This window comes from Nomascus leucogenys, chromosome 20, assembly GCF_006542625.1.
Source record: "Nomascus leucogenys isolate Asia chromosome 20, Asia_NLE_v1, whole genome shotgun sequence".
Taxonomy (NCBI): domain Eukaryota; kingdom Metazoa; phylum Chordata; class Mammalia; order Primates; family Hylobatidae; genus Nomascus; species Nomascus leucogenys.
In genome coordinates, this window is record NC_044400.1 from 37,938,883 (window position 1) to 37,963,594 (window position 24,712).

The 24,712-nt window shown below is 35.4% G+C and overlaps 1 protein-coding gene across 2 annotated transcripts in view; it reads left to right on the plus strand.

Moving 5' to 3' along the window:
- FRYL (FRY like transcription coactivator) overlaps nucleotides 1-24,712 on the plus strand; it is a 285,938-nt gene that overhangs the window by 154,113 nt on the left and 107,113 nt on the right. For both annotated transcript variants that reach the window (XM_030800907.1, XM_030800906.1), the window contains 7 exons: nucleotides 5,603-5,656; nucleotides 8,014-8,153; nucleotides 9,420-9,516; nucleotides 18,328-18,407; nucleotides 19,090-19,170; nucleotides 21,543-21,711; nucleotides 22,299-22,391. In XM_030800907.1, the coding sequence (XP_030656767.1) occupies nucleotides 5,603-5,656; nucleotides 8,014-8,153; nucleotides 9,420-9,516; nucleotides 18,328-18,407; nucleotides 19,090-19,170; nucleotides 21,543-21,711; nucleotides 22,299-22,391 (714 nt within the window). The remainder of the gene's footprint in view (nucleotides 1-5,602; nucleotides 5,657-8,013; nucleotides 8,154-9,419; nucleotides 9,517-18,327; nucleotides 18,408-19,089; nucleotides 19,171-21,542; nucleotides 21,712-22,298; nucleotides 22,392-24,712) is intronic.

Sequence of the window (24,712 nt, forward strand, 5' to 3'; positions counted from 1 at the left end):
ATAGGGATGTGGTAATACATATGGTGATCAGACCAGGCTAATTAGCATATCCATCATCTCAAGTGTTTGTCATTTCGTTTGTGCTGGGACATTCAATATCCTCCTTCTATTATAGCTATTTGAAACTATATAATGTATTATTGTTACTATAGTCATCCTGCAGTGGTATAGAACACTAGAAATTATTCCCCCCACTCTAGTCGTAATTTTGTATTCTTTAACAAATCTCTCTGGGCCTCTCTTTCCCCTACCCCTCCCAGCCTCTCGTATTCTTTGTTCTATTTTTTTTTTACTTATATGAAATCACCTTTAAACACACACACACACACACACGCAAATGAAGGGGAGATATATATAAAATACACATTTTTTCTGTACCCAGATATTTTTAACAATCTAAATTGGAGATTATTATATAGCAGCCAATATAAATTAATCTCATTCTTTCTAACAGTCGAATATTACATATATATAGTTTTAAATCAGTCTCTATTGATAGGCAGTTTTGGCCTTACCCTAGTTTGAGGCTGCTTTAAAGAAATGCTGCAGGACATATTGCGGTACACACATCTTTGCATTCATTTATGTGTTAGTGTAAAGAATAATTTTACTTTTTAGTTGTTTCTGGTGAGTTACATAGACAATAAACGTTTTTTAATAGTTTGTCTTTTAAAAAATACTAATATATTGAGGCCGGGCACAGTGGCTCACGCCTGTAACCACAGCACCTTGGGAGGCTGAGGCGCGTGGATCACCTGAGGTCAGGCGTTCGAGACCAGCCTGGCCAACACGGTGAAACCCCATCTCTACTAAAAATATAAAAATTAGCTGAACATGGTAGTAGGCACCTGTAATCCCAGCTACTGGGGAGGTGAGACAGAAGAATCGTTTAAACCCAGGAAGCAGAGGTTGCAGTAAGCCGAGATCGTGCCATTGCACTCCAGTCTGGGTGACAGTTTTTTTATATAAAAAAAAACTTACATATTGAAACACAGTACATCTACTTGAGCATTAGGGCATCCTCAACTACACTGTAATGAACCTAAGAAGTTAATACAAAGTCCTTGATTAGTAATTTATATTTAGTGTAGTATATTTTTTCATGTTTTCTGTTTGTTTTTATTTATTTATTTATTTATTTATTTTGGATAACGTATCCTTTTGCATTCAAACATCATTTCTGAGTTCTTATGGAAAAAACAGCCCACCCCCATTTTCTGCTTCAGGAAAAGCTCTGTGAGGATGTCAAATCTTCAGAAATCTTTCAGGAAGTATGGATTTGTTATGAAACAAATAAATGTTAGACATAAGGCAACTGTGTGTTTCTGAAAAGTTTATCACTCTCTCTTATTCTTCTAGTTGGCTATAACTGTGTTGAATAAATATGCTATGTGAGTAATAAACTACTTGAATCAGCAGTCCTCAAAATATTAAAGCTCTTTAGACTTAATATTTACAATGAAAAAGGGGGATCAAATAAGTCAAATAAGTTAGAAAGAAACCTCTTACTGTATTCCCCACCCCCAATCTTAGATACATAGTTCACATTAGGACAGTAAAATCCCTTTTTAAAAAAACTAAGATTTTTCAGTATAGTCACTTTTAGAAACAGTGTTCTACAGGACTTATTATGGGACATACTGTTTCACTGAAGTGTTAGAGCTAGTTAATTGAATATATATTAGTATATTATTGTACAGAATCTTCACGTTGCATGTGAATGTTGTGCAGTTTGATTTTAGAGATAAATGTCTTGTCCTACAAGATAATTGACCAAATATGCTTAACCTGAGAGGCCCAAGTACTAAAGACATTCCCCAAATCTCACGTTGTTAAGAAAGTAAAGGTAATGTGGCTTCAGAGGTAATCAAACATTATTAGATTGGGAATTTTTATATTTCAGTGGTAAATACATTTGTGATCTTGTTTTCATAAAGATTAATCATACATGAGAGAAAAAAGTTAGGACTACTGGATAGAGAAGCTTCATAAATCTCTATATATTTCTTGTTTATTTCAGAGAATGACTTTCTGTGATATGTATTTAATGTAAATTTCAATTAAAATACATGATATAGACAGTTTAGAAAGTCATCCTGAAATTCTCGACAGAAAAACCAACTATCATGTACTTATAAACATCATCACAAACATCTCTTATGAATATATATAGTAAGTTAGGTAACCCTGTGTGGGGCAGCCAGCAAGGCAAGTAGGTAGGAAGACTGACAAAAAGAATCACATCATACATGCTATTTTAAGTTAAACTAATTATAATGGTTTGATTAATTTAATTATGTTAGTTTATCAATTAACCGATGTAATTTGATTAATTATATTGGTTAATTTTGTTTAAATTAACAGAACAAAAAGCTAAAATGAAAATGATTTAATTTTTACATTCAGATAATGTTCATTGAGCGAATAGTTCTTAAGATATCTTTAAAGTTAAACATAAACATATGCATACATATACACATGTACACATACACACACACACACACACACACACACACACACACACACACACAAAGAGAGGTTTATTGACAAACAGATTTGACAATGAGGAAATTAAACCACCTCACTTCTCCATACCTCCTGGTTTTTATTGAGGTATATTGTTATTTTAATGTTTTAAAACACTTTTATTCTGAAACCATAACTTTCGTGGCTATATTGTATTCTATAATTAAATGGATTTGCTGGATACCACCAAGTACTAGAAGCCCCAGCAGCAACCCTTGAGTTTAAGGATGAGAACAAATCATCTGTGTTCTTTGTAGAAAACTCAGAAAATGAAAATGAAGTTAATAATGGTATAATGAAAAAATGACTTATAAATGTGCTTTACATATTAATGTATGATATATATATTCCTAGAGTTTTAAATTTATATGTATTAGCTACCATATATACATACTTTCTTTCCTTTTGTCTGTTATTCTCTAATTTAATTCATCTATTGAGAACATTTTGCTCAATCTATAAATTTATGTCTACCTGTTACTTAACTGACTACACAATATTCTAATACAGTTGTCCTTTGGTATCCGTGGGGGATTGTGCCAAGACCTCCCTTGGATACCAAAATTCATGAATAATCGTCAAGTCCCTTATATAACATGGCATGGTATTTGCATATAACCTATGCACATCCTCCCGTATACTTCAGATCATCTCTGTATTGCTTATAAGATACAATGCAATGTAAATGCTATAGAAATAGTTGTTATACTATATTGTTTAGGGAATAATGACACAAGTCTGTACATGTTCAGTACAGATGCAGTTTTATTTTATTTTTTACTGCTTTTGATCCAAGGTTGGTTGAATCCATGAATGCATAACTCAAGGATATGGAAGGCCAACTGCATAAGAATATACCATGACTTATTGACCCAAAGTTTTAATGTTGTACATTGACGTTGCTTCTCATTTTTTCCATCGATAGTGAATGTCCTTCTATACACCTCTTTGCAAATGTGTATACATTTTTTCCCTGGGACATATTCTTTTCTTGGGTCAAAGAGGAGATTAAATTAGAAATTATGTTTGTATTGTTCAGGGTTCTCCAGAGAAATGGAACCAATAGGGTGTGTGTTTGTATGTATGTAGAAAGAGAGATTGATTTATTATAGATTACGAGGAATTGGCTCATATGATTTCAGAGGCTCAGAAGTCCCAAAATCTGCAGTCAGCAAGCAGGGGACCCAAGAGAAACAATGGTGGAGTTCCAGTCTGAATTTGAAGGCTTGAGAACCAGGAGAGCCCATGGTATAAGTTCTAGTCTGAATGCCAGCACACTCGAAACCCAAGAAGAACTGATGTTTCACTTCGAATCTGTAGGCAGAGAAAGACTGATGTCCTAGCTCAAGTCAGTCAGGCAGGAGGAGTTCCCTCTTACTTATGGGAAGGTCACCCCTTTTGTTCTGTTCAGGCCTTCAGCTGACTGGATGAAACCTACCCACATAGGGGAAGGCAATCTGCTTTATTCAGTCTCCTGATTCACATGTTAGTCTCATCCACAGATACTGTCACAGACACATCCAGAATAATGTTTAATCAAATATCTGGGAACCCCATGGCCCAGTCCAGTTGACATGTAAAGTTAACATTACAATATCTAGTGTCCATCTTAACTTTTATTTGTCCAAGATTTTCTTTACTCCCACTTTCTGTCAACCCATTGCAAGATAGCATCATAGTCCATTTCTTTAGTCTCCTGTTTTCTACTGGGGGGATCCTCTTTATGTACCAATGGTGATCTTTCTATACTAATTTTAGACAGTGATCTAGACTGACCCCTTTTGGGCATTTCTTCATACAAGCAAGAATGAGTACATATGCAGATGAGAGAGGGTAGAGAGACCTTAGTATCTATTATGTCCCCTGGACTCAGTGGTTGAAGGATAGAGGGTCTTAGCTTTCCACAGTGAGTCCCACCATGTCTTCTGTGTTTTGTAGATATTACTTGCCCATAGAAGGAACTCAATATTTGTTTGTTCAGTAAAAAAATCAACAGATGGAAAGTTAAAAAAAATATTCTGGTATGTGATAGGAGAGATTGTTCTGTGCTGAAGCAAGATCTACCACTAAATCAGAACCCTCTCCTGATATCAGTTAAATTGATAAGAAGCAGTCATACTGGAAGGTTGCCTCATGAAAGTATTGTACTGGCAATATACTATTTATTTTTAATGAAATACTCTTTCTTCTTGGCTTCTGTGATACCAAGCAAGTTCAACTGGCACAAAAGTTTATGCAGTAACAAATTTCCATCCTCAGGCCCCAACTTTTACCTCTTTTTCTAACTATCAAATTTCTCTCCCCACTGGTAAACACATGATTCTTTTATATATACATACAGAATATATTTTTACATACATATATAAGAGGTATTTTATATTACTAGCCAATATAAGTGAATGTGTATATACAATATATTATACCCAAAGTATTTCTTTGTTTTTTTTTTTTAACTTATATTTCTCTTATGAGTGAGGTTAAGTATTGAACAGATATTTAAAAGCTATAAGCTTTTAAACAGAACAGGCATATTACTGATACCAGTATTTGACAACCACCTTGTTTTTTCAGATAAGAAAACTGAAGCACAGAGACCATAAGGCATCAGCCTATGGTCATTCACTTGGTCGTAGTCAGGCCGGAGGTCACACCAAGGCCCTCTGGCTACTGATAATCTCTGTACTAGGCTGCTTTTCAGTAAACTCTTGAATGAATGAAAGAAAAACACATGCTGTTGACTTTTGAACTTGAATCGAAACAAAACCTATGTTGAACTTTAAGTTTGTAATCTAAGAACTATCAAACTTAAACTTGTTACAAAAGGAGATGATGAGCACAACCACTTTCTTTGATATGGAGAGTATCACAGTGAGAGCCTTGCCTCTGGAGCCACACTTAAATTAACCATGTGACCTTGGGCAAAGAGGAGGCTTATCTTTAAAACAATCTAATAACACGTGAAAACAAAAGCAAAACCAAATGCACAAATCTAAACTGTTTATTATGTAGAAGACTTCTAATGTTTTATATTTGTGCTTTATTTTAATTTTTAATGTTTTTTTTTTTTTAATTGTAGGAGAAGCTATTGTCCAGATCTCTTCAGAGGGGTGAAGATCTTCAGTTTGATCAGGTATGACAATTTTGGGGAATTTTTTTTTCCCCCTGGAAATAGTGTTCATCCTAATAGTCTGGCCCAAATGTATTCAATATTAAGGAATTCCTCAATTTTGTTTGGTGATGCTATATATCCTTGTATGCTTAATTCATTCTAGATATGATAGTTTTTTTAAATAGGTAGTGTAATGAACTGTGATTAGTTTCACTTCATTTAGCATTTTACAGCTTTTCGTTGTTAATCTCTTTAATGTACCTTTCACATTTTTCATTTTCAGTTACATCCCTCAGTCTTTCCTTCTGTATCAATTGCCACACTTTTTACATAATAATGTTTTACCTTTTCACATTTATTTATTTTTCTGTGGGGCTCTCAATCTGCATGTAGAATGCCGGTATCTAACAACTCTTATGCTGATCTTCTAATGTTAATTCTTCCTCTTGCTTGGATTAAATGTTGGATCAATTTTGTTATAAGTATTTTAATATATGGTGGTTATTTTTAAAAGCCAGTAATTTAAATTCGCTTTCTTTACTATCTAGTATTCCTGGGACACTTTACCCAAAATTATATGTCTCAGAAATAGAGTTTAATGTTCATATCAGGCTAATTGACTAAATAAAGAAGAGTGGTTAGAATTACTTGGTGGAGACTTACCAAATACTGTGTTCCTGGATCCCACTCCAGTTCTGCTGAAGCAGAATAACTGAGGGTGGTGCTCTGGCCGCTGTATGTACAATAGCTTCCTGGGTGATTCTGATACGTACATTTAGTAAATAGCCACTGGTCTAAGAAGAAACCATAAATAGGGCAGTAAGGTCAGTAAGACCTCTGTTACAATAAGCCTATAATAAGATCACCTTATACAGGGCTTTTCAAGTCTCATGCCACTACAAAAGTTATTTAGATTATTCACATCTTGAATCCATGTCACTAATCGATCCATAATCAGGATTTGAAATCTGATTAAATAACATTTTAAGGACAATTTCCATTTTTATTGTAAATGATTAATAAACTATAAATGATTGTGCCTCATAGCTTGATTTTTTTGGGAAGGGTGCTCACAGTAAAAAGCTCTGTGTGGTATAAACTGTTTTGTATTTATTTACAATAGTTGATGGGTTTTTATGCTTCCTTAGATATTACAAGGGATTTCTTCTGAGTGATAGTGTTAATTGTTAATAAAATATAGGTTTTTTAAAAGTATGGTTAAATAAAATTAGAACCTTGTTTTTACCTTAGTTTTCTATATTAGAAACTATTTACCTGTCAAATTATGATAATTTACAATAAAAAGATTATTAAAGGAGAGTATAAGTAATGAAAATGAGAACAGCCAACAGAATCAAATAAACTGTTTCATTCTTTTCTGGATGAAGTTTTATGCAGAATATGAAATAACAGGAAAATTAAATGTTCAATTTACAGAGGTATCAATTTATTTTCAATAACTAACTCCTGCTCTAGTCATGGAACTAAAAGAGACCTTGAATATCCTGCAACCCATACTTTTTAAAATAAGTTAACAAAGTGAAGCATATTTAATTATATGCTGATTTCAGAATATTAATTTTATGAGAAATGGGTTGAATCACATACAGAAATTTTTGTGAAGAGAGAAAATTTTTCTTGGGATCCTCAAGATAAAGAGTGACCTTAGGGACTGCTGATGGTAGCCTGTCCAGACAAGTTGGATTCATTCATGAAAAGAATCTGTGATGTTCACCTAGAATTCAGATCGTTTCAAAGATGCCCCAAATTTAGTAACATTTGTTCATCACAGTACACTTATCATTTATGTTGTCCTTTTATGTAGTCTAAGCCTTACACACTGTTTACATGTTTCTAACATGCTAATTTGCAGATAGCAGAGTAATTATAATTCTCCTCTTTGTCATAGCATAGTAAATTGGAGCTTTCCCCACAGTTCTTACATAATGTAGTCTTTGTTTCTGTCTTTTCATCCATGTAGTGGCAACATTTTAGAATCATTTGTTCACATGAACACATAGGAGTTGCCAGGGCACAAAGTACATGTTATTTGTAATGCTTCCCCCAAAGGTATCTGTGTATTTAATCAGGGATGTTACTAATGGGCATGTTTTTACACGTGTGAGTGGCATATGGAGGCAGGGAAAAGGTTGAAAGCCATTGAGCTAAACCGCGTGGATTTGGATAAAGTTTAATAGTGGGTGAAACTTAGCCAGCTTTCTTACTTGGCTAAACCCTTGACCCTTGCTTTAATTTTAAAGCACATTTATTGCATTGAGTTACTGTGTGTATTCATTTCTAAATGATAGCTAATAGAACTTAGAGTGTGGTACATTCAGTATTACGCTTTATTTTCTGGTAATATCTTGTGTTTTCAGTTGATAAGCTCTATGAGCTCAGTAGCAGAGCACTGTCTCCCTTCCTTACTTCGCACCTTGTTTGACTGGTACAGACGCCAAAATGGAACGGAAGATGAATCTTATGAATATAGGCCTCGGTCTAGCACAAAGTCTAAGGGGTAAGTGCTTTATTTTATACTGTTTCACCTGGAATTAACACACTTCCAATGAAGGGGTGATATTATTATCATCTGAAGGTTGTTATTGTTTGATTCCTAAGCAAAATGCGTTGATTACTTTTGTTACAGAGATGGTAGTAAGGGAGAAGGATAGTTCACACATAAACTGTAAATCAAGAGAAGGTACCAGTTAAACTAGATGTAGCCCTACAGTACTCATACTGGGTATCATTTTTAGTAATACAAAAACCTATTTAGGAGTGCCATTTCAGCAGTTCAGTGAGGAGATTTTAATAGTCATAAAGTTAAGAAAATATTCAAAGAAGTTCCTGTTCACATGGTTTATGAAGGGAGGCAATTATTGTAATACAGGAAGACTGCCAAAACCCTATTATAATAATAGTACTGTGATACTCTTCTTGGAGCTCAATTCCTAGAACTTGTTTTCTCCTCCTTCAAATTTCCCAGGATGATCTTGTCATGCATGTAAGAGCCACGTGTGTTCAGGTGATTGTCCCTGGTTTAGTGTCGGACTTCAGTAGATGCCACTTGTGATTTTTCAACTTAAATTTGTGAGAAGGATACCTTGTACTGTATTTTCATGTTGAAAAGTTAATACTTTTGTTTCAGTTCTTAACAAAAAACTAGTAATCAAATATGGAACAATGCTATGTTTTCTAAATGAAATTTAAAATACTTTTCTTCTTCTTACTAATTCTTTTAGGTTAGGTTCAAATGCTAACAGATATAATAGTGAACTCTGAATAAACACCCAGTATATAAAAAGGGAAAGAACATAAAAACATGTTTATGCATATGTTGGAGTATTAAAAAGCTTCAGGCCAGGCACTGTGACTTATGCTTGTAATCTGCTTTAGGAGGCTCAGGCAAGAGGATCACTTGAGCCCAGGAATGTGAGACCAGTCTGGGCAATATAGGGAGATCCCTTCTCTAGAAAAACAAAATTAGCTGGGCGTGGTGGTGCTTGCCTGTAGTCTAGCTACTTGGGGTGGGAGGATCACATGAACCCAGGAGGTTGAAGCTGCGGTGGGCCATGTTTGCAGCATTGCACTCCAGCCTGGGTGACAGAAAGAGACCCTGTCTCAAACCAAAAAGACAAAAGTAAAAAACAAAAAGCTTCATATTCACAATTGCTGTAGCACATTTTACATAGTAGGAAAACAATAAGCGACATGAGCTACTAACTAATAGGTATCTTTAAAGTTATAATCTTAATGCAGTACTAATTTTGGGTTCTTGTTTCAGGGATGAACAGCAACGTGAAAGAGATTATCTTCTTGAAAGGAGGGACTTAGCAGTAGACTTCATTTTTTGTTTAGTTTTAGTTGAAGTTCTAAAGCAGGTAAGCTCTTTTATTTCTGCAAAGTCTGTATTCCTTATTCTTTGCTTACTGTGCCTTCATGTTTCAGTTACTTTAAGATGCTGTGTCTAGAATTTTAGCCCACATAAATTAAATTCCTGTAATTTAATTATACTTCTTTCAGTTGCCTGGGGCTTTCCTGCCCTGTGCCTATCTGTCATCTCCTCTATTTTTTTTACCTTTGTATGCTTATCCAAGATATAAAATCTTGTTAGCAAAATGGAGCTGAATGGAAATTGTGTTAATATTGACTTTTAGCTGTAAATGTAGTTTGCCTGTCATTCAGCTACTTCAGTCCCTTATTCCACTTTATTTCTCCTCTAAGCCCCCAAGCCTGCATTCCAACATGTAATAATTGTGCACTTTTAGTAGAGGCATGGGGTGATTTGATAAGGGTACTGAATTGTCATGTGCAAATGTTTTTCAGGCAAGTGAGAATACTTCAGATAATAAGTTAGGAATGTTCATTCAATGAATATTAGAATGCCTACTGTGTGCTGGCACTGTTTTAGGCAATAAACTCACGAGCTTGCACTTGAATGGGATAGATACACAGTAAAGATATGAATATATAATATAATGTCAGGTATAGTCTTAGTATTTTTACTACTCCAGATCAGTATAAATGCATGTGCTGAATTTGAAAGCTTTTTTTTTTTTTTAAAGTTAGGTCATTCAAGGATGATCCATGTATTTCCAGGCACGAACATTGTATTCTTTTGAAACAAGTTAGGAAGCCTAAAGGTCAGAGTCATATTTTGGATATGACACATTTGGACAGGGAGTTTTGTTTTTGTTACATAGAAAGGAATATGTGACAAACAGCAAATATAAGATATAAAATTAATTGACAGTCTATTTTTCTCATAGTATAAAAGTGTTTGAATTATATAATCAGTTTTATTTGGCTTTTGTTTTTACAAGGAATATGAAAAGACAGTTATTTGGTACTCTGAAATCTGCAAATAAACATAATTCTAAATATGTAAAATAGATGAGTTAATTAAAGGTTAAATCACTTTAATGTATGCATTTCATAAAAGTTTTTTGGTAGAGGTAGGAAGGACATCTCCTCTGGGAGTTGTGCTAACAAGCCAAATTTGACTTCTGTGATCTCTTGGTTTAACTGGGATACTAAGACCTTAAGGCAGCAGTAACTAGGATAGGAAGAGCTAAGGACTGGAAATGGCCACAGCCCAGCAATGGACTCTTGACTACTGCTCATTGTGATTTATCCCTGGTGTATCTTGTGTGCTAAATGTATTTCATATAAGTGGATGGGTAACCAGTATTTGTACTTTTTTGCTTGAACAGTATAAGGTTTCTTCCTTCAGCCAGAGAAATGGCAGACTCCCTACACTGGCATTCAGGAACCCCAGTGACCTGGCCCCATTGTGCCTTCCTCCTTCGTTCATTTCCCATGGCATCCTTTTCTTAGATGTCAGTCTCGCTCCTCATCCTAAAGTTGCCCAACTGCACCGGCTTCAGAACTACAATTCACAGGCAACCCTGTGGAGGCGTTTTTCCCATCTCTTCCCCATCATCCTCCCTGTCCTCTTCCCCTCCTTGTTGCCTTTGTAGCCCTCCTCTTCCTCTTTTAACACAGTCCAGATAGGTCTTCGTGTAGGAAAAAAATATATAAGATCTATAAACATAACACTTTTTTTAGTAGTGGGGACCCCATCTCTACAAAATATTAAAAAATTAAAAAATTATCTGGGTGTGGTGGTATGCGCCTGTAGGCATAGCTACTCTGGAGGGTGAGGCAGGAGAATCACCTGAGCCTAGGAATTTGAGGTTACAGTGAGCTATGATTGTACCACTGTACTCCAGCCTGGGTGACAGTGCAAGACCCTGTCTCTTTAAAAAAAAAAAAAGAAAATCTTTTTTTTTTTTCTTTGGTGGACTCATTGTTCACATTCACTGCACTGCACAAAATCATTTCTGACCCATGGTTCACATGGACTCAAAGTGAAAAAGAAATACAGTGGCCTTGATAGCTAATCTTTGTCTTTGTATCTGTCACCATATTATTCCAACCTATAGTATCCTTTCTACTTACTTCCCCTCTGTTACTGTTATCCCCATATGCTAATTTAAATGTGGTCATCAAAAAATATATATATTTATATGTATCTCATCAAGAACATAGATAGACTTTATTCGTCTAAAATCCTATATAGGGATTATTCCACCTGCTAAAAGGCAAGTCTTTGTAGCTTCTCTAATAAAACTAGAGAAAATGATGTAAAAATCAATAGCGCTTTCTGAAGTATCACCACTGACTAACCCAATTTTCTTCTGTCAGAATAACATGAGGTTTAATAGATCCAGAGAGTAAACAATGTAATATATCTACAATTTAATAGGACTTTTACTTTTGCCCCATATAATACACCTATATTAAAATGTGATTCAGGTTATTGTGATGAGGTGCACAGTCTACAGAGGATTGAAGTGTTGATACGTGGTTGTTTCAGTCTTGAGGAGTAAATATTCCTCATAGGTTAGACTTTGGCCTCATGTATTAGAAATTGTTTGTTTCTTGAATAATTTGTTTTGTCTCTAATAATCACACGTTTGGAACTCTTCAGAATATATGAAGGACTCTATATCCTTTGTGCCAACTGATCATTGTAATAAACCCTGGGAGATGGCCATGGCAAGTACTATTAATATGCCAGCTCTCTTGCTTGCTTTGTAACTTTGGGCAAGTTACTATCCCTGACTCTTCCTTCCTCTATAAAAATGTATAATATCATTTTTGTAGAATCATAAGAATTAAATATAATAATGCCTGATGCATGGAAAGTCCTCAATACATATTATCTATTATTTTCATTTTACAGGTGAAGAAATGTTCTTAACTGTAGTGATTTGCTGAAGATTATAAAGCAAATTCATTTATTTTACTCCAAATTTTCTCTTTAATGATAAAAATAAACTGAATTCTCATTGGTAAAATATGTGATACATTAAGTGAAATGGCCAGTATTTTTTTTTATTATTATTATACTTTAAGTGCTGGGGTACATGTGCAGAACATGCAGGTTTGTTACATAGGTATACACGTGCCATGATGGTTTGCTGCACCCATCAACCCGCCAGCTACATTAGCTATTTCTCCTAATGCTATCCCTCCCCTAGCCCCCCACCCCCTGACAGGCCCCATGTGTGATGTTCCCCTCCCTGTGTCCATGTGTTCTCATTGTTCAACTCCCATTTATGAGTGAGAACATGCAGTGTTTGGTTTTCTGTTCTTGTGTTAGTTTGCTGAGAATGATGGTTTCCAGCTTCATCCATGTCCGTGCAAAGGACATGAACTCATCCTTTTTTATGGCTGCAGGTATTCCATGGTGTATATGTGCCACATTTTCGTTCTCCAGTTTACCATTGATGGGCTTTTGGGTTGGTTCCAAGTCTTTGCTATTGTGAATAGTGGAAATGGCCACTATTTTATAAAATTGAATGAAAGTTTTTATTGTAACAAGTTAGCGAAAGAGCTAATGTATATATGATGAAATTAAGTAGTGGGATTCACCTTGGAAACAAAATTAATTCCAGATAATAGAGGACTAATTTTACTTTTCTAAAAAAGTCACTAGAATAAAGTTGGGGTAATGCCTAACTAAAATAGTATGTTTGGACCAAAGGGCTTAGATCCATGATAAAAGCATGTTTAAACAGCAATATCACATTTATAAAGTTTCAAGCAATACTCTTTTTAATACTGAATTTTAGTCATATTCTTTAAAACAAACAAGAAGTTGAGAAACCTAGTTTGTGAGCCATTTCAAGCTCTTGGCTTGGTTTTATTCATATTATTGTGAAGTATCAGAAGGTGGTGATATCTTTTATGTATACAGAGTAGATTATTTGCATTTTCAGACTTAATAGCATTTTAGATATTGATGAGCAGTCCCAAAGGTCCACATGGGAGGTGATTTGTCATTCTGCTCATGTGTGATGTTTACACTCCTTGGTGCTGAGAATTGGTCATTTAGCTAATGAATGGGCTAGTCCAATTTCACACTATCTTAAGCTAGTCTTTTGTTCTTTACTTTCATAATGTGATAAAAGCATTAAATTTTTGGCAGTGGTAGTGGAAATAGCCTTGTAATAAACCTGAATATTTGTTATTATAGTTTTCTTTTCTTTTCTTTTCTTTTCTTTTCTTTTCTTTTCTTTTCTTTTCTTTTCTTTTTGAGATGGAGTCTCACTCTGTTGCCCAGGCTAGAGTGCAATGGCGCGATCTTGGCTCACTGCAGCCTCCGCCTCCCTGATTCAAGCAGTTCTCCTGCCTCAGCCTCCCTAGAAGCTGAGATTACAGGTGCACGCCACTACGCCTGGCTAATTTTTGTATTTTTAGAAGAGATGGGGTTTCACCATGTTGGTCAGGCTAGTCTCGAACTCCTGACCTCAGGTGGTCTGCTTGCCTCGGCTTCCCAAAGTGCAGGGATTACAGGCGTGAGCCATTGCACCCAGCCTGTTACTATAGTTTCTACTAGATTTTCTTGCATATCGAAGTAGAATTAGAGCTGCTTCTAAAATCACACCGATGACAAGATCTTAGAAATTCTTGATGCTAAAGATGGAGATATTACTCCATGAAAGTAGAACGTTTTCTCTGTGAGCCAAAATGAGATACTTTTCTCTTTCTTCTTTGGAAATTCAGTTTGAGAATTTTTTTTTTTTTTAACTACTGAAAATAAGGGGAGAAATAGGGACTTTCGGGATGTCTGTGTTCTGATAATGTTCATTCTTAAAGTAAAATTTTTAGAACTTATGTATTTTTTATCACACCTCGAACTCTGTCTCAGCAGAAATTATGTATTTTTAATTAAAATTAAAGATAAGATGTATTTCTTCTTTTACTTCTCTGTGTTTCTCTTCCTTTCCTGGCAGTAATATAATAAGACCAAAGTTTTCTTGCTGATTTGTTTTATTTATTCAAATGCCTTTTTTTTTGGATGGAGTCACTCTCTGTCGCCCATACAGGAGTACAGTGGTGCAATTTCAGCTCATTGCAACCTCCACCTCTTGGGTTTAAGCAGTTCTCCTGCCTCAGCCTCCCGAGTAGCTGGGATTACAGGCACGTGCTACCACGCCCGGCTAATTTTTATATTTTTAGTAGAGACGAGGTTTCACCATGTTGGCCAGGCTGGTCTCGAACTCCTGACCTCAGGTGATCCACCCGCCTCAGCCTCCCAGAGTGCTGGGATTACAGGCGTGAGCTGCTGTGCCCAGCCTCAAATGCATTTTCATATATCAGAATCTAGGGACATAGTATATTCTGGGGAAGTACACAGCAATCTCTGAACTTCATTTCCCTCATCTGTAAAGTGGGAGGTATACTTGTGTCTTGGAAGACTGTTACAAGTGTTATAAACACAGAAAATGTTGATGGTGGTAGTAGGGTGGCAACAAAGAGCACATAGCATGGCCGAGTGTTGTCCTTAGCTGTCATTGTTAAACTGCAGTCATAACTGAAGCAAATATAGTAGTCTCCCTTTATTCTCAGGGGATATGTTCCAGCACTTCTAGTTGGTGCCTGAAATTATGGATGATATCAAACCCTGTATATACAGGTTGAGCATCCCTAATCTGAAATGTCCCCAAATCCAAAACTTTTTGAGCACCAACATGACACTACAAGTGGAAAATTATACACCTGACCTCATGTGATGGGTTGCAATCAAACACAGTCAAAACTTTGTTTCATGCACAAAATTATTTAACATATTTTATAAAATTACCTTCAAGCTATGTGTATTAGGTGTATATGAAACAAACACATTTTGTGATTAGATTTGGGTCTGATCCCAAGATAGCTCATTATGTATATGTGAATATTCCAAAATTTAAGAAAATCAGAAATCCAAAACACTTCTGGTCCCAAGCATTTCAGATAGGGGATACTAAGCCTGTATTATGTTTCTTCATATACATACATACTCATAATAAAGTTTAATTCATAAACCAGGCACAGTAAAAGATTTACAACAATAACTAATAATAAAATAGAACAGTTGGCCGGGTGTGGTGGCTCACACCTCTAATCCCAGCACTTTGGGAGGCCAAGGCAGGCGGATCATGAGGTCAGGAGATTGAGACCATCTTGGTTAACACAGTGAAACCCCGTCTCTGCTAAAAATACAAAAAAAAAAAAAAAAAAAAAAAATTAGCCAGGCACGGTGGCGGGCACCTGTAGTCCCAGCTACTCGGGAGGCTGAGGCAGGAGAATGGCGTGAACCCAAGAGGTGGAGCTTGCAGTGAGCAGAGATCGCGCCACTGCACTCTATCCAGCCTGGGCGACAAAGCGAGACTCTGTCTCAAAAAAATAAATAAATAAAAATACAATAAAAATAGAACAGTTATAACAATATACTGTAATAAAACTGTATGCATGTGGTGTCACACACACACACACACACACGCTCACACACAGTCTTAGTATTTTCAAACCATGGTTGACTTTGGGTAAACCACAGAAAGCAAAACTGTAGATACAGAAGAATTACTGTATAGGGGAGGAAAAAACTTTTTGCTCTGCTTTCTTGGATTTAGTGCCTGGGGCTCTACAAACTGAACTGACAAGAAAGATTACCAGGGTCAAAAAGTTTATTACGAATGCACATGGATGCCTCAAAGAAAATATGCAAAGATCCAAGAATTAATACACTTTTTTTTTTTCAAAGATTCAGGTACAGACTGGAATATATACCATTTTAACAAAGAGTGATAAGTTGTAGAGTAGTGACAAGACAAAGGAAAAAGGTTTGGGCTTCTAGAAACAATAAAATTGTGGGAAGGTAAATATATGCAGAAAACTAATGGAATGTAATGGTTATTTAGTAAGGATTGTAGAGGAAACTTTTCCTGCATCTGCTCTTTCTCAATTGCCTTTAGCTCAAAATAATCTGCATGCCAAATAATATATTGTGGGGTGACATACCTGATCTCCTTCAGTAGATTGCATGCTGCTTTGCAACAATGTATACAAAACCTCACTTTTTTACATTATCTCTACTATTTGGTATTTTCAGACTTAATTTTTTTCTCATCAAATAGGTATAAAATGATATCTTGAAGATTTTCATTCTCCTTATGATTAGTGAAATCAAGCATCTCTTTGTCAAAGCACAAAACCAGAAAATTAGAAAATATTACTGAAAATTATTTCACATAAATATATAAAAATACAGTTACTTCAAATTGTTTTATAGATTCATTGCAGCTCTAATAAAAATCCTAACAGTTTTTATGGAACTTGAAAAGGTGACTGTAAATGGAATATGGAAGAACAATGGGCCAAGAATAGCCAAGCTATCTCTGAAGAAAAGTAAGGAGAGGACCTGCACTACTAGATATGAGAACGTATTATTAAGCTTTAGTAATTAATAAGATGGTATGATTTTGGTATAGACACATACAAATTGATTGATAGAACAAAATGGAGAGCTCAAAAATAGACCCACACAGTCAGGGCCTTCACATCTGTGAGTTCTGCATCCATGGATTCAGCCAACCTTGGATCAAAAATATCAAAATACCCCATAAATATATACACCTGGTAGGTACACACAAAAATTAAAAATTAAAACAATATATAAATAAAAATAACAATAAAAAATAGTAGAAAATACAGTATAACAGCTATTTATGTAACATTTACATTGTGTTACGTACTATAAGCAATCTAGATAGAGATGATTTAAAGTGTACGGGAGGATGTACGTAGTGTTATATGCAAATACTACACCATTTTATATCAGGAACTTGAGCATCTGCAGATTTTGGTATCACGGGGTTCCTGGAACCAATGCACCATATATACTGAAGGATGACTGTGCAGAACTAGAATATGTGTTAGCAATGACTTGTAAACTCTTTAACCCAGCAGTTCCTTCTTTCAGAGTCTTTCCTGTGGAACTCTACAAGTATATATTGTTAAATGCACAAGATGTTTATTGTAGTGCTACTTGAATATTGAAAATCTGGATTGAAATGTTCATTAATGGGGGCTCCTCAAATTGTGATATATACATATTGAGTATTTTGTGGTTGTTAAAAGTATAAGGAGGAGCTCTAAATACTGACATGGAAAGATACATTATTCGGTTAAGTAAAACTAAGGAATGCACGCATGCGTGTGAGGATGTGTAGGAGAAAGTCTGGAAGGATGTACATGAAGTTGTTAATAGTGATTATATGTGGTGGAGGAGTAGGGCTTTTATTACTGGTTTAAATTTTTAAAATTTGTTTTACATAATAGGAACTAGCATATACTTTTTTAGAGTTGAAATGACAATATTTAAATATCAGGTTTTTAATAATAAGTCTATAAATAGTTTAAGATTGTTAGAAAAGATAGTGTCCCTTGTGACCATTTTCATGATAGTTCGAAATTGGACTATATGAAATGTAGGGCAGACTCATTACAAAGGTGCTTTTCTGTAAGTGTTACAGGGAGGTGTACATGTCTTTTTAGTTTTCTGACAGTAACTATTAAGCAGTAATAACAGTAACAACTATTGCTTTTCCCACTGCATAGTCCATAGTTTAGTGATTTGTGATTATGAAGCTAATATTCTTAAATTTAGAGCTTGTGAAATTTGATGAGTAACCAAATTCTTAGAGAAAACGAGATTCTCAGAAAAAAGGAAGATTGACAGATTAGTAATAATCCCATGAAAATTAAGATTGATTATTGATGTAATGAGTTGAATTGATGAGAATGCTAATAAAAAACCAATAATTTAACTCTTCCTTGATAATTTTTTTAAATTCTAGATTCCTGTTCATCCTGTACCCGATCCCTTAGTTCATGAAGTTCTAAACTTAGCTTTTAAGCACTTTAAACATAAGGAAGGGTAAGTAAAATACTAACTTGGGATTGTTGCCTTTTTTTGCAATCCAGGTCTAGACTATTTTAATTCTTATCCATCATTTGTTTGAGAGTTCAAGGCAATTCTTATCTTCCTTTTTTTTTTTTTTTTTTCTTCAGGCAAGGTCTCACTTTGACCCAGCCTGGTGTGCAGAGACGCAATCATGGCTCACTGCAGCCTTGACCTCCTGGGCTCAAGTGATCCTCCCAACTCAGCCTCCTGAGTAGCTAGGACTACAGGTGCACGCCACCACACTCAGCTAATTTTTGTATTTTTTATAGAAACAGAGTTTTGCCATGTTGCCCAGGCTGGACTTGAACTCCTGGGCTCCAAGCAATCCACCCGGCTTGGCCTCCCAAAGTGCTGGGATTGTAGGTGTGAGCCACTGCACCCAGCCCCCATTTCTTTTAAATCCACAAAAAATGCTGATACGAAAGATTTTGTAAAAATAATTCTTAGTACTACAGATTGGACATGTAAGAACCAGAAGGTTTAATATAGTAAAGTAAAATTGAAGATAGAATAAAATTCATATTGCTTTTATCGTATAAATGAATATTCAGAGAAAATTATACAATACTCTGATAAGGAATTTTCAAATGTATTAGGAAAGAGAGTTTGTAGAAAAATTTAATGAAATGTTATGTTTGTTCTTTTGTTATTTTAGATATTCAGGAACCAACACTGGGAATGTGCATATTATTGCTGATTTATATGCAGAGGTGATAGGGGTTCTTGCCCAATCAAAGTAAGTTTTGTAAATCACCCATTTAGATTTTCTTTGCATTTTAGAATGCTTCATTACCAATGAATACAGTAGACACTGATCGTTCTAAATCCACCATTTTCATCATAGCACTAAGTCAGCTCCACCTTTTATTACTTTCCTGCTCTGTTTCTCAGAAGCTCTTTAACACTCATACCTCAATTTCACCACTTGTTTTAATTTTATTTGGGGTTTTCATAAATATCTGAATCGAACAAATCAGAAATTGCCAACCATATTTAGGACACTATCTTTTTCCCTATTTTTAACAATTCTGTTAGAATCTTTTTAAAGAACTCTTTACAGAGCTAATAATTATTTTCCAAGTGAGAACTTTTATTCATCAGCAATGCAGTGTTTTCTAATCATATTTGTTTTAATGCTAAACGGAGTTTGAATTGGAAAGAGACACCAAAAAGGAAAGATGAAAGATACTAGATTACTCAGTTAAAACTGTTAATTCATTAGGAGTTATACACATTGAGTTGTACTGAACCATCACTTTAGTAAACAGTAAAATATATTTGTTATTAGCAACTTGGGGTTACTGTAACAATTATGGAAGATTTTGGATTTCCTTTGTTACTACTGGGAAATTTATAAGGAAAAAAGTATCAAATTATATTTTCTTAGATGTGTTTTAAAGAGTGTTTGGCCCTGAAATCATCATATAACAAACAACCTTTCTAAATTCTAAGAAGGCAAGTACAATTATTGTTAATGTTTAAGTAGTTTGCATTTTAATATTAAGTGAAATATTTTATTTAGCATATTTGTAAATTTTTTAATATACTAGGAACCGTTGTATAGCAAATGCTATAGAACTTAGAACATGGTTTGAGTATTTTAAATGACTTAGATATGGATGATAATTTTTTAATACCTTATGGTTCAAGTATTTTAAATGATTTAGACATCAACAATATCTTAATATCTCGCATGTAATTAAATTGACACAAAAACACAGATATGAGCAGTGATGTATTTCTCTTTATGAGTTTGTTTATGTTCTTTTTATTTTTGTCAAAACTGAGTTTCTGTCTCAGGAATATAGACCAGAAATACTAAATAATGTATTAGCAAGTTGGATCCAGGAGAACACTCCATCATGGCTAAGTTAACTCTAGATGGCAAGGATAGTAAGTCCAAACAGCCAGTAAATGTATGAAATGGTACTCAGCCTCACCTGCTAGTTGTAGGAGAAATGCCACTTTAGAGCAATACTAAGATGTTTTCTGCTCATACATGTAATAAGCATGGGAGAAAACGTGAAAGGATCCACTTTGAGTTAGGCTGATAGCACCTAAGGGGGCAGGTGGTGGGGTTGAGTGGGAGTGGGGAAGAGAAAGAGATAAAGGCTGGGGGTATATTTGAATCTTGGTATATGTGTTTTCTTGGTTTGTAGTGACTAATAATTTTTATAAGTAGTTTAACAAAAGGAAAAAATCCTTAGGTTCTAATATTTCAATGGAAAGACTTTATCCATTTTACAAAAATTTTCTTAATGAAGTGCTAAAGAATACAGTCATGAAAAATGGTATCATATTCTCCAAGATTAAAATCAAAATAGATGTTATATTTCAATCATGTATCCATATTTTGTTAATTTTTTTTGGTTCTTCTCACTGTAGTCAGTGACCACTGGAAAGCATGTTTTGAGGTTATTTTAACTTTAAGGAACTGGCTTCCCCAAGTAACATCATCAGTAAAATCTTTAGTTGTTTCATAATATATAGGGGGGAAGGGGATAATTATTATTGATTAATAAACTATTAGATGTCCTTTTCAAATGTAAGCAAAGAAAAGCTTACTAGCTTTAACAATTGTGATTGGAATCCAGGATGATGCTCACATTTCAAAAGCCTTTTGGCAGTGTAATGATGTATCGATTTTAAGTGATAATTAGTACTGTATCATTGATCGGCTTATCTCTGTGAACAAATTTATAGTCTCCAGTATGCTCTCCATATAACTAATTGCAGACTTTATATAAAAAGAGCCTTGAAAGTTGGAGACACTGATTTTCATGGTATCGTTTTGTGGGTTGGTTATTTGATATTATTTTATTATGTTTATTAATTAAATGGTAATGGTGGTGTCTTGATAATATTATAGGAATAAAGAAATCCTATTATTTCTCCTTCAGAAAGTTTTAATTTAATTTTAAAAGAAATGAACAGGAAATTTAGAGTAGCAATTTTTATTTTCCTCTGCGTGGCTTTCTGGCAATTGTAATGAAGGTAGAGAAAGCAGATGATATTTAGGTAGCATACCTTTTGATTTTTACCCTTAAATATCATGTGGAAATTAGTGTTTTTAATTCAAATCAAATGATGTCTCCACGTATATTAAAGGTTTCAGGCTGTAAGGAAGAAGTTTGTGACAGAATTAAAAGAACTGCGACAAAAGGAACAAAGCCCACATGTGGTACAAAGTGTCATCAGCTTAATAATGGGAATGAAATTTTTTCGAGTAAAAATGTATCCTGTAGAAGATTTTGAAGCATCATTTCAATTTATGCAGGTGATATACCTTCTAAATGACAGTAAATAGAGCAAGCCTAACAGTTCTTGCTCTTCATGACTTTTTAAAAGAAACAAAATATACGTAAATTAATGGCATCATTTTTAGTCTCTTATTCCATGTGTTAAGTTGTCCTAAGTGTGAATTAATTTTTTTTTTTCCTTGAGACACTCTGTCGCCCAGGCTGGAGTGCAGTGGCATGATCTCGGCTCACTGCAACCTCTACCTTCCTGATGGAAGCGATTCTCCTGCCTCAGCCACCCGAGTAGTTGGGATTACAGGCGCCTGCCACCAGGCCTGGCTAATTTTTTTTTTTTTTTTTTTTAGTAGAGACGGGATTTCACCATGTTGGCCAGGCTGGTCTCCAACTCCTCACCTCAGGTGATCTGCCCACCTCAGCCTCCCAAAGTGCTGGGATTACAGGTGTGAGCCACCGCACCCGGCCAACTTTGTTTTTTGACTTGAAGATGCATTGACCTTAGTTTTTTTGGTAAAATGGCAGAGCGTTCACAAAACGATTGTGATATTACAAATTCTTTAACCTTTCCTCTTTTGTTAATCTAAGTATATACCTCTTTCCCTTTAAGGAATGTGCTCAGTATTTCTTAGAAGTGAAAGATAAAGATATAAAACATGCACTTGCTGGTTTATTTGTGGAGATTCTTATCCCTGTAGCTGCTGTAAGTATGTTTTTTATTCTCATACCATTTGTGTGTTATACAAGAACCTTATCAACCTTATACTTTTATTTTTTGTCCTAAAAATACTTACATGACAATAAGCTGTGGCCATGGGAGGGCTCGTCCATTTGCTTCCTATTGCTCAGAGGTCTCTTCCTTTTGTTGATCATACAGTGTTTTAGAGATCATTTCACGTATTTGGTTTTTTGGTTGTTTCAGATGGTAGGGGAAGTCCAGATCCATCTTGGCTAGAAATGGAAATTAATTACATTCTTTTTGTTCAGATTTTATTCTAATTAAAATCTCAAAACATGAAGAAATGTATTACATGTTGAAAATTTGAACTGTTTTGGCTTTCATTTTTAAACATTGAATTCACTGACTTGTGACCTATGGGCTTATATGAATTGGTTTGTAGTATTCAGGTCCTACCTTTAGAGCATGTTTAGAAAAGGTGAACAGAGAATTATTTTAAAAGTTAAGAATTGAAAATATTAATGAGAGTGATTGACGTGTTTTTTTTAAACCTGTTTTGCATTGAAGATTTTTAAAAATGGGGATACACAAAACTCATAAATTAAAGGTTTGCAAGTGGTTTATTTGAGTTACACAGCGCCCGTTTCCTCCCACCCAGTTTTTAGCCATATGAATTGGGCTCATTTTATAAAAAAGAAAACAGGCTATCATGTATAAGTCATGTCAGTTTTAGTCTTTTATTAGATATGCACTTTGATTTCTTTTCCTGTAAGTTGCTTGAATTACTGTTTATCCCTTCCAGATGATCATTTGTACTTCACCCTTTGTTTGATCATCCTATTTTTTTCCTCCCAGATGGCTGAGATTAGGTTTTAGTTTTTAAGACAGTTCATCAAAAGGAGCAGGTTGTAGGAAGAGAGGCACTTGACAGTGGTCCATTATCATCGTGTTGCCTGATTCTTTTATACCATATTTGCTTTTGTGTCCAGGTTTATTAGCCTGCTAGGGCAGCCGTAATAAAGTACTGCAAACTGGATAGCTTAACAACAGAAATGTATATTGTCTTATATTTATGGAGGCTAGAGTGTGAGATCAAAGTGCCAGCAGGTTGGTTCCTTCTAAGGGCTGTGAGGAGGAACCTGCTCCATGCCCCTTGCTTAGCCTCTTGTGTGCACTGAAAATCTTTTGTGTTTCTTGGCTTGTAGAAGCATGGTTCTGATCCATGCCTTCATTGTCACATGGCATTCTCCTTGAGTGTATGTCTGTGTCCAAATTTCCCCTTTTTAAAAGGACACCAGTCATGTGGATTAGGGTCTTCTGATCCTAACTTAATTAATGTGCTCTGCAATGACCTATTTCCTAATGAAGTCACCTTCTGATGTCTGTGGGGTTAGAACTTCAACATGAATTTTGGGGGGATATGATTCAACCCATAATACTAGGCCTTTGCACATACAGCTCCTTCTGCCTGGAACATGCATGCCTCTCTAGTAACCTCCCTCCCCTCTTTCTCTGGCTGGCTTCTCTTTCTTTACTCATTTATGTATTGAGTGCTTTCTGTTTGTCAAGTCTTCCTCTATGCACAAGGGAACACAACAATGAGTGTGATAGGAAAGACTCCCTAGTACCGTAGATTTTAATTACTAGTGCAGAAAATAGAAAATAAACTAGTGTATAAAATAGGTAGTATGTCAGATTGTGGAGAGTAATGTGAAGAAATGTAAACAGGGTAGGGGGCATAGGATTGCCAAAGGGGTGAGGGAGTTGAAATTAGGAAAGATGATTAGGAAAGACCACCACGTCGAAACAGTTGCTAGCAATTGAGCAAAATCTAAAGGAATGAGACAGTAAGACTTCCTGTGTCTGTGGGAGGAGCTTCTGGGGCAGCAGGCCCCAGCCTAGACATCCTAAGGCACGAAATTCTTTGATGCATTCTAGGAACAGCAAGGAAGCTCCTAGGGCTGGGTCCCCATGCACGTGGTCAGAGGGTGGGAGCTAAGGCCAGCAAGGTTAAATGGGAGGCTTTAGCACTGTTTCTGTTAAGAGATGTTGGATGCAGCTTAGATGTTACTTCCTTGTTGAGTTTTTCCTTAGGGGCCCCTTTTCAGTGCTCCAAGAGCACAGAGAGTTTGCTCTCAGTGGACCTGTTATACTGTGTCCTCTTAGCCTGTATTCCGACTTTGTTCACTCGGGGCTGGGACTCGGTTTATCTTATGTACTTAACATTTGGTCACTTGGCACACTGTAGTACTTCAATGAGAGTCTCAGTGAACTATTAACCAATCTCAAACCTTACAGAAAGTTCTTGTTATCTTTGTATCGTTTAATCTAACGTCTGTATCATT